Raw genomic sequence first — 11,244 nt, forward strand, 5'->3', positions numbered from 1 at the left:
AGGAGTCCCTTGAGAGGTTTTGTCAGTAACAACACTCAGTGGGGCTCATGAATGCTTTGAGACACTCCAGGTGTTTAAACTACTTTGGATTTTCCTTTCCCCACTGAGTCTCTGAGAGGTTTTTGTGCCATCCTGGCCACCAATTCTCTCCTCCAAGGAGTCCACGAGGAGTCTGTCTTGGAGAGGGACCTCAGTGGGACCCATTAATGCCTTGAGACACTTTGGGCTTTTCCTCTGACTTGGACTCCTGGAAAGGCTTGTGCAATCTCCTCCAAGGCCTTGAGGATCCAGGGCTCAGCTCTAAATTCACAGTGAGACTCATTAGGATCAAGCAAGTCCTGCCAAACCATGGCTCTGCCTTGATTTCCCTCTGCTCTAGTGCAGTTCATTAGGAGGGTTTCCTTTTTCAGTTATGGAGAAATATTTCAAAGAGCTTCTAGGAAGTATGTATTCCTATTATAAAGGGTATCTTTTATTGCTGTTCTTATTACACAAGAGGTGATTGCTGCATTCAGTGACTGATACTGATCCAGCAGGGACTCTCCTAAGGAGCTCTGGCCTGCTCAGAGAAGCTGTGCCTTGAGCTCTGACCCAGTGTGGATAACCTTGCTCCACATACCCCAAGCCCATTTTGTCTCTCCTCACTCAACTGGGACCTGCTTTGCTCAGAGAACTGGCTGTGCACAGCCAAAGAGGGGTCATCTTCTTTTGTATTTTGAACCAATCTAAAACTCCTGAGTTTCCCCATTGAAAACAGACATCCTCCTCAAGTGTGTGCCAAGCCCAAGCTGCCACCAAGGAGGTTCCCTTTCCCCAAAGCAGAACCCGGCAAGGAATGTTTTAGACACACAGGAAGTTCTGCAATAAACACAAATCCAGAGTTTGCTCAGGGCAGAATTAGACCAACTCCTGAAGGACAGACCAGCTTTGAACTCCTTGCAGCTGAAAGCTCCGAGTTGGGAGGTGTGGGAGAGACCCAAGAGTGAGGGAAAGGAAATGCAGAGCACCCAGCAAGTGCTTCTGTGCAGACAGGCTGTGGGGAAGGGCACTGCAGAGCTGCCCTGGGCCAGCTGGGAGGGTGGATCATCATCCCAGTCTGCACTGGGCCATTACAAGACACTGTTGGATGGACACTGCACCGACCCCAGCGCGCCAGCCCATTGCTCAGGGCTGCTGTCACTGCCCAGAGCCAGAGGGGATCCCTTGCTGGGGGCTTGTGCCATGGCCACCTGCCCTGTGCCGCGCTGGCCGCTCAGGCACCAGGAACCAGCAGCAAAGGGCACTGCCAGGGCCAAAGGCCAGCTCAGCCAGACAGAAAGGGGCAGTGCTGGCACTGTTTCCATGGCAGCCCTCACTGGGGGTGACACCTGGGTCACCTGTCCTGGCAGCTGCCATGGAAAGCCCTGGCAGGGACTGAGGGCACAGACACTGGCACTGAGACACTGCTGGGCCGGGTGCTGAGCACAGGCCTGAGCACGCAGAGATGGTTTTGTTCTTGCTGAGCTGCAACAGAGCCAAGGCCTGTCCTGCCCCTCCTCCAGCCACGCTGGGCAGGGGCTGGGGCTGTGGGGGAGCTTGGCAGGGGACACAGCCAGGACAGGTGACCCCAACTGACCCCGGGGATACCCCAGACCACAGGACATCATGCTCAGTGTATGAAGTGCGGGGAACAAGGAGGAAGGGGGGAATTTTGGAGTGAGGGTTTTTGCCTTCCCAGATAACTCTTAGGCAAGAGGAGGCCCTGTTTCACCAGCAGGCAGGGTCAGTACCAAAGACACAGACACCAACTTCAGGAATACTGTAATTTATATAATGCACAGCTGCAAAGAATTACAAAAGGATAAGCTCAGCAAAGCACATAATTGTTAGCAAAGAATTACAAAAGAAGCTCAGCAATCCATCCAGTCATTACTACCAAAGATTGCCTGCAGTGATTAAAGAAAGATCCATCACCAGTTACCCTCAGACTTTACCATCACCCAGATCCACACATCAGCTGGGGCAGACAAGGACTGCAGAGCCACTCCCAGACACTGGGAATTCCTGCAGGTGCCTCCACCTTTGCAGGCACCCAGGCTCCAAGCCTGCTGTGAAAGGACACAGTTTTTACACTGTCAAACAAACAAGCTGACATCACTGCTAGTGTGAGAACATGCAGTTTCCTTCTCCTGACTGGTTTCTCCCAAAGCCTGGCCAGGACTCCTGGGGGAATCAACAGAGTTGACTTTGATCCTTCACCCCCAAACAAGGCCAGATGGGGCCTTGTCTGGTTTCTGAATTCAGAAAGAGAAATCCATGTTTTATCAAGGAACACATCCACTGATCATGTTGTTAATAATGCTTTGTTAGTGAGTTGATACAAATATAACATTTATTTGGAAGGTTCATCTAGAGATGAACTTTCCCTCTGGGCCTGTTCAGGCCTTGATCCCAGCCTGTTCAGGCCTTGCTACTTGGATGGGTCCTGAGACCTACAATGAACCACAACCTTCATAACAATTCTTTCAATAACACAGTTTAGATTTAGATATTAGACATAAAGGCATCTCCCCTTGTGCTTCAATTAAGTACTGTTAAATTTCATTACTCAGAGCTATTCACGTTCCTTTTCAAACATGCCTAAGGAGTTGCTGTTATTCTCTGTTAATTATCAAATGCCACTCTTTTCTTGAGACTGTCTCTTTTAAGACAAGTCTCAATACTCCACTTCCCAGCACGAAGCGTCACAACAACTTGAACATGGAATGTCAGAGTGCACACCAAGTGCACACACTGCAATGATGACAGACACTGCCACAAATGCATTTCACAGCAGCCTCCAATTTGGCAGCCCTGAAGCCAATCCCACCAAGAAGAATTTTCTTCTTTCTGCCACTCTTCTCCTGCTCTTTCTGTCAAGGTGATTGCTGACTGTTGGCCTTCAAACCCATCACTGAGAGCAGTGCAACATTCCTGTCCCATGACAGCCCAGGCTCCTCCTTGGCCAGCAAGCAGAAAATCCAAGGCCATGCGGTTCTGTGGAGTCCCCATTTCTGTTTGTTGGAGCCCATAGGATGTGCTACTGGACATTTTAACAGCATTATCTGCTACTTCTAATAATCCATCCAGTCATCTCCACAGTACGGGGCAGCACACATGGGGCACAGGATGAACCAGAATATTTTGCTTTCTGAAACCCAAGGCACTCCTTGGGAGGAAAATGTTCTCTAGGCACCAGGTCTTCCTTGTGGTTGTTGCTGAAGGATGTTAAATGGTGGCCCTGCAGCCAGGAGTGGGGTAACACTGACACTGACCAGCTCCAGCAGCCCAAGCTCTACTGACATTGGGAGTAATGGTGAAGCACAGAAATCCTCTCACACTGTGGCCTCTGTAACTAGAACCAGCTTCGGTTTCTCCTGAAGGGAAATCCTAGTGAATCCTGTCAAATGGATCATTGTATTCCTGTGTTTTCTAGAACTGTCCCTTCATTGACAGTTACGAGTCAGAGCCCATGGACAGAGTTCTGGCCAGCACACAGGGTGGCCCTCCAAGAGAGCCCCATTCCTCCCAACTTCAGCTGAGAACATACCCAGCAATTACTGTCATGGAGTACTTTGGCTACCCTGATCTTGAAATTTTCAGAACTAATCATTAAATTTTGATGAGTAATCCCTTGGTGAAACACTGGAGGTGTTCGTGGCAAACAGCTGATTATCAAGGTACAACCTCCAGACATCAATAGTACTTTAGTGACACTGTTCTTCATTCTTTTTTCTCAATCTCATTCGAGTTAGAAACAATAGTTTTGTTGTCCATGGAGCTGGCACCTTTTTAATTCCAGAAGAATGCCTCCAAGGTCCTTTGCTGTTCAGCTTTAGCACGGTGTCTGTGGCTAACAAGGCTTGGTGGGGCCCTTTCCGCTTTGCCTGGAAGGGGGCCGGGTCCCAGTCCCTGAGGGCACCCAGGCTCCTGGATGGAATTTGTGTGCAAGTCCCTCAGTGTCACAGCAGCCTCCACATGGAGCCCCGTGGATCAGAGCATTTTCCAAAGGGGCCATTGGGGCAAACAGGGAGATTTGGTCTGGCAGGATGTGTAAAACAGTATCCTGTAATATCTACTTGTTCTCACACAGAATACTTGGCTGCAGGGACATATTCCCATTGTTCCTGCCCAGGTTTCAGGATTCAATGTTGTCTTTCCTAGGAGCTGTTCCTTCAGCTGCCTTGGGAGGGCCTTTTGGCCTCTGGGCCCACACTCTGGCTCCGTTGTTAGGACTGCTGGATCCCAACCCTTTATCTCCACAAATGGCAATGACTGGAAGTGGATCTCCTTTTTTCACAATCGTTCTTAAAATTGCAATATCAATAACTGTGCTACCCTGTCATGGGGTTGAATAATTCAATCTTACTGACAATTGTTTAACAGAATTACTGTAATTTCTCCTTTATATTCAGCATCAATTCCTCCTCTCCTCCTGCCATGACATGAACACTTTGCAAGACCAAGCTCTAAACGAGCAGTTACCAAACCAAATTGTCCTGGAGGAATCCGAATTCCTGTCTTAGTATTGATAGCTTTCATTTGCTTTGGATTTATTCTAATTAATTCCAATGCATGAAGGTCCAGCCCTGCAGCCTCTGGGCTGGCCCTGCCAGGGGCCATCATGCCCAGAGCAATTTCCCAGGCAGTCTAAGTCTCTCTGTCCATGGTTGCATTTGCAAATTGGGTGCAGCTGTGCACAGCCAGGGGGTTTCCATTTCCCCAGTGGGCCATTGTTAAGGGTATGGAGCACATCTGGGAGATGGGTTCTCCATGGGGACAGGTTCCCATCTCCTCATTTGTTCAACTGCTCTTTTAACAAATCCTTCACCCATTCAACCAATCCTGCAGCTTGTGGATTGTCTGGGAAATGAAAAACCCAGAAGTCTTAATCATTGTATTTCTCACAGTAATGGATAAAGCATTCCACATGACAGTATCAGCAAATCCTATAAAAATTGCCAATTCATCCCTTCTTCCTTTATTTCTTGTATACAATCTCACAAAGTTTGCCACGGACAGCTGGGTCTTGGCCAGTTCTTTTCTATAGAGCATTTAGTATCACAGTGAGCAACCAAAGCTGACATATAAGCATTGTCACCCTTATTTCACATTATCAATTTTTAATTACATAGATATAAATTTGATTATTTGATTATATTATATATATGTTCTGGTTTGAAAGCAAACCAGTGAGACACTCTAAGTCAGAAATACAATTTATTATGAAAAGGGAAAAAACCCCAAATACATGCAATAATGCAAGAGAAAAAAAACACAGACAGAGTCAGAATACAACCTGACACCCTGCTATTTAGGGTGGTGAAAGCAGTCCAGATGAAACGATCTTGTTGAAGTGGCGATGCTGTAGAACAGATCTAGTAGCTCTTGGCCTCTGGAAACGGATGGGTAAGGACAGCTTGTTCCGTCCCAAATCCCAGATTATATCCAGGTGGGGATGCTTAGCTCCTCTCCTACTTGGGTGGAGCATCTCACAATGGGCTGATATCATTCTTAGTAATGTTCTGGGTCCTTGATTACCCATTAAACAGAAATGGCTCCAGGAGGGAGTTATCTCTGAGTCATGTGGCAAGGCATTGATGGGCCCATTAACAGGAGATAAGGAACAAAAAATGCCCCTCCTGGTTTCAACAGCTCTTGAGGATGGGAATAGAATACATCTTTATATTGTAACCTAGGACACCACTTTATTCCTCTTAACTCCCTCTAGCCTCTGTTCCAGCTCCTTAAGGCATCACAACAGTCCAGGAGCCGAATTGTGGAGGAGTTGAGTTTCTGAAAACAAACTGCACAATTCTTCTTCCCCCGCTTTGCTCTCAGAACCAGCCTTAGAGGTGCAGAACTCATTTCTGGGCTAAACAGACCAAAGGGGGTACGAGCATCATGAAGTCACCCCAGGACGTGCCCCTGTCAGGGGCAGGGGGTCCCGTCCCCTCCTCATCTCTGGGCTGCCGGGTGTCCCCAGGCTCCGGTATCGCCCCTTCCCCTCTCCCCACCCCGGGCTCCCACGTTCCACAGCCCCAGCTCTCACGGGGATCCCCAAAACCAATGGCCCGCCCTGTCAGTACTGGACCATCCCCGCGTGGACCCCCTGGGACCCTCCCGAGGGGCGATCGCAGCTCCTCTCCCCCCAAAAAGCTCCTCTAGGGAGCCCGGAGATATCCGGGGCTCGAGTCCGGGATCTGCCGGCTTCCAACACTCTCCAAAAAAATCCTCCCGGAGACCCCTCAACAGAGTTGGGGCGAGCTCGGCCTCCCCCCTCAGCTGTGGCTCAGGGCTGGGGGCAATGCTCCCGGGGCAGGGGGTGCTGCAGGTTCAGCATGCGGGCACTGCAAGTGGCAAGATTCTCCTCAAGATTCTCCTGCTCCTCCTCCTGCTCTGGGAACCCACAGAGCTGCAGGACCTTGTCCCCTGGCCCTGCACAGCTCCTTGGGAGGCACAGCAGGAGCAGCACCTTGAGAGCCTCGGGAATGCCCCTCTGGGATCCATGGCACACACTCCCAGGGGCTGGAATTCCAGTGCCCAGCCAGGAAAAGATGTTCCTGCCTTTGAAGGCAAAGATCTTAAGAAGGGACTGAAAGCCAAGTGGAGCAAGTTCTTACAGTGACATTTCTCTGCCAGCCTTCATAACTTCACCCATGGTTGTTGTAGCTCGTGTATTGAGAATTCAATCAGGGCAGGGTCTTTGTTGGAACTGCCCTGGGTCTCAGCAGACACAGAGAGAGAAACAGAGCAGGCAGAGAGAGGCAGGAGAGACAGGAGGACACAAACACAATCAGCTGAGAAGGTGGCACTCGGAAAACAGAACTACAATTGACTGAAACTGAATGGGATGGAAAGAAGTAATTTTGTGTCTTTATTTCCTATCACAACACAATTTCCTCCCTTTCTCACAAACCTCCTCCCTGTGTCATTAGGCAGGGCTGTCAGAAAGTTCTTCATTCTGATTGGACGTTCCAGGCTGCAACCACAAGGAAACAGGGAATGGGGATTTTCCTGCTCCTGGGGAGTTTGACATCCTCAGCTGAGGAGAGGAGGAGGCACCAGAAGGAAAGGGCAGCTGGGCTTCACCCTTCTGCAGGGAAGAGGGGGGAAAAGAATCTCTCATCCTGTCTGCAGCTGCTCCCACAGGGATTTGAGGGCTGATCCCAGAGCCACAAGGGTCACATTCAGGGCTGCTCTCAGGGAATGCTCGCCTGGTATTGAGGGCCAGCTTGGGAGCACCTGGATCTTGGAGCACCAAGCTGCCCCCCATGTTTGGAGGTGCCTGAGGAGGGCTGGGAGGATGCCAGGGACATCCTGCAGTGACATCCCCCCTGTCCTGCTCTGGGTGAGCTCAGTCCCAAACCTGACCCTGATCCTGGTCTCAATCTCACTCCACATTTAGACACACTCACAGTTCTGTATTTAATCTCATCCCAGTCCCAGACCCATCTAGGCCCAGACCCAATCCCAGGCCCTGCCCTAAAGCCAATCCTATGTCTAGCCTTAACCCCAATCTCAGCTCTAATCCAAATCTCAGCCCTTACTCCAACCCCAGCTGTGACTCCAGCCCCTTCCTAAATCCTCCGCCCAAACCAAATCCCAGGTCCAGCCCTTCTGGGAGTTTGGGTGTGTCTCCGTCCCTCTGAGCCCAGTGATGTTTGGGTGGGGTCACACCAGGGCTGAGAGGGACAGAGATCCCCCGCCCCCCCCGGCCTCCCCAGGGATGAGAAGGTCGGAGAGCCCCCCCAGCCCCGAGCACCCTCAGCGGTGAGAGGGACACAGAGCCCCTGGTCCCCAGCCCTGCACAGGCATTCCCTGAGGCCAGAGGGATGGAGACCCCCCGAGCATCCCCCAGGAGGAGGGGACAGAGACCCCTGAGTATCCCTGGGCTGAGAGGGACAGAGACTGCCCTGAACAACCCCTGGCAACCCCTGGGTGAGAAGGAGGGAGACCCCTCTGGAATTCCCTGGGGTGACAATAATGGAGACCTCCTGGGGAATGGCCTGGGGTGACAGGGACAGGGGCACCCCCTGGGGAATGGACTGGGGTGACAGGGACAGGGACAACCCCCTCAAGCGTCTCCCAAGCATCCCCCAGGGCAAAAGGCACAGAGACCCCTTGAGCATCCCCTGGGCACTGGACAAAATAAACTTGGCAGAAATCAAACTTAACTCTACATAAATCACTTTGATGAATATTTCATTTTCCCACAAGTCACATGTGATGAAAATGCAAACAAATCCCAAACATTAATAAACTGACAATAGAAGTAATTCTGCAGCAATTCCAAGTTTCATCGGTTCCTGCACAGTTCCAGCTCAGCTGCTGGCAGGTTCCCATAACAGAAAAGTGGAAATTTGGACCAATACAGGTTGTTAAAAGGAAGGAAATTTCTGTATAGCGACCACAAAGGTTATAGGGACAAAAAGAGAATAATGATTCTCACATTTGGCAAAGTCCTAAACCCTCTCAATTGGGGAGTTATTTGGAAATTTAGCTAGCTGAACTGGGCTTCTTGTAGGACTTTTAGCAGCCTTGTTTTCCTCACCTTGGGGTGAATGAACCTTGTCAGCCTCTCTGGTATCATTCACTCCCTTTTCTCCAGTGATTTTAACAAACTTTTCAAGAAAGGACAAGAAAATATTTTCATTACACTGGCCACCCACAACAGCCATTTTCCTCCTCAGTTCTCCCATAAATCCCTCAGAGAAAGCTGCATCCAAGTTTCCAAGACTTCCTCCAGAAAGAGCCACAAGCTCCTCAGAGGAGGGAACCATGCTGTTGTCAAAGGCACTTGAGGTCAGAGAACAGTGCCTAAACTCCCTGTGCCAAAATAATGTCACAATCTAGTTAAGGAAACTATTGGAGAGATGCCTCTGCCCCAATTAAGGTGCTAATGAGACCATATCCAAAGTGGATATTATTGAACAGTAAATGTGAGGTAAAGAGAGAGAGATGAAAAGAAAGAGAAAAGGGGGGAGAGCAAGAGACAGGGACAGAGAGCCTCACTGGGGCGGGGCAAGTGTGACATTGTCCCCTGTGTGCATTGCCTTCCCAGAGTGGGGGTTTTACACCTGAGCCAGTTTGGGTAAGGGGGGTGGTGTTCACCCCCCCAGCAGGTATTACCCCACTGTTTCAGGTTACAGTGCAAGATGTAACCAAATGCATGTTTTCAATCACCGTCTTGACAAACTGTTATAAACAGGCGAGGCAGTGTTCTTTATCTCTTCCATGACTCAGCCCTGATAACGCCCTCCAGGGACTCCCTTCTGTGAATGGGCCATTGAGTGTCACTGCAGGACTGATAGAATGACATCATCCTATTGTGGGATGCTCCACCCAGGGGGAGGAGCCAAGCATTCCTACCTGGATATAAACTGAGCCTTGCAACACCAGTAGCACCATGCCTACCGAATTCCCAGAGGACAAGAGCTCCATAAGCACCACTGGACCTTCAGAGGAAGACCAGACCCTTCTACAGGATCACTGCTTTGATGGAATCACGATCATCACTCCAACAGGACTGCAGCCACCATTCAATGGGACTGCTACCAGCACCCTGAGCAACAGGGTGCCAGGTTATATCCTGACTGTGTCAGTTTAAGGCCGTGTTTCTGTATCATTGCCTTGATCTTAATTTTCTTGTTAAATTGTAATTCTGGCTTAGATTCTCCCCCTGGTTTGACCTCAAACCAGTACAAAACTGAATGCACTAATCTCTTGTTTTCCTCCCAAAACAGAATTTCACATCCCAAACCCACTGCCAGATGGAGGAGAAGGCTGCAAGGAAGAGGAAGATGCCCCGAGACACTCAGGCATGTGAGGAGGAAGTCAGGGCCCCTTTCCTTATTTCTCCTGCTTCATCTTCCAGCCCAGCACAGCCCAAGGCTGCAGGACAGCCCCTCTGCCAACACTGTCCTGCTGGGGATGCACTGGGGGGATTTCCTTTCCCTTCCCTCTGGCACAGAGGCAAATCCCATCCTCTCCTTTCCCTGTCTTCCTCAGACAACAAGCTGAGAATAGAGACCAGGGAGGAGAAATCCCCATGGCAGAACCTCGTGGAAGAGGCAGATTTGAGCAGCTCCATGGCACAGGAATCTAACAAGGAGGAAAATTCCCTGAGATCCCACAGGAGGAGGGGCTTCAAACCCAGCCCAGGGTGCTCTGAGGAGGAAAGACCCACCCTGTGCCAGGAAAATGGACAGAGCTTCAGGCAGGGATCGGAGCTGGTGGTCCATAAGCAGCTTCATGATGGGGAGAAGCCCTACAAGTGCTTGGAGTGTGGGAAGAGCTTCAGATGGAGCAGCACCCTGATCTGCCATCAGATGATCCACACTGGGGAATGGCCCTACGAGTCTGGGGAGTGTGGGAAGGGCTTCAGCTACAGATCCACCCTTGTGACCCACCAACGCATCCACACTGGGGAGAGGCCCTATGAGTGTCCTGAGTGTCAGAAGAGATTTCAGACCCGCTCCAATCTCCTCAGGCACCAAAGGATTCACACCGATGAGAGGCCCTTCCTCTGCCCTGACTGCGGGAAGGGCTTCAAGCGCAATTCCCACCTCGTCACCCACCGTCGCATCCACACTGGGGAGAGGCCCTACGAGTGCTGCACGTGTCAGAAGAGGTTTCAGACCAGCTCAAATCTCCGCCTGCATGAGCGCATTCATACAGAGGAGAGGCACTTCTGCTGCCCTGACTGTGGGAAGGGCTTCAAGAACAACTTCACCCTCGTCAGGCACCAGCACATCCACACTGGGGAGAGGCCCTACGAGTGTCCCCAGTGTGGGAAGAGCTTCACCCAGAGCTCTCACTTGACCAGACACCAATGGAGTCACTGGTAAGGGAAGCCCTCCAAATTCCCCAACTGCAGGGAGAGCTTCATGCACTGCTGCAGTTTCATCCCCCATTGGAGGACCCATGTTGGAAAGAGCCCTGGTGATCCATGTTCCCTGTGATCCATGCTGGGAAGACACCTGTCCCTTTTCCTGCCCCTGCCAATGACATGATATGGAATCAAATAACATGACGTGGCCATGGCCGTGACATTCCATTCACTCCCACCTCAGGTCATTGGCAGGGGCAGGAAAGGGAGTCTCTCTCTCCCCTCGAGGAGAAGGGTGTTCTTTCAGGCTGGAGGAAATTCTGTCCAGGAAGAGGCCGTCAGCTGAGTTGTAGTTTTCCATTTCTCTTGTCCCTTTTTTTATGAATATTGTTGCT

At 50.6% G+C, this 11,244-nt stretch overlaps 1 protein-coding gene across 1 annotated transcript in view; it reads left to right on the forward strand.

Annotated features, from left to right (window-relative positions):
• Positions 1 to 10,868, forward strand: part of LOC135284517 (zinc finger protein 271-like) — a 523,404-nt gene extending 512,536 nt beyond the window's left edge. The window contains exon 5 of the mRNA XM_064396070.1: positions 10,197 to 10,868. Within this exon, the coding sequence (XP_064252140.1) occupies positions 10,197 to 10,868 (672 nt within the window). The remainder of the gene's footprint in view (positions 1 to 10,196) is intronic.
• The last annotated feature ends 376 nt before the right edge of the window (positions 10,869 to 11,244 follow it).

This window comes from Passer domesticus, chromosome 21 (assembly GCF_036417665.1).
Source record: "Passer domesticus isolate bPasDom1 chromosome 21, bPasDom1.hap1, whole genome shotgun sequence".
Lineage (NCBI taxonomy): Eukaryota > Metazoa > Chordata > Aves > Passeriformes > Passeridae > Passer > Passer domesticus.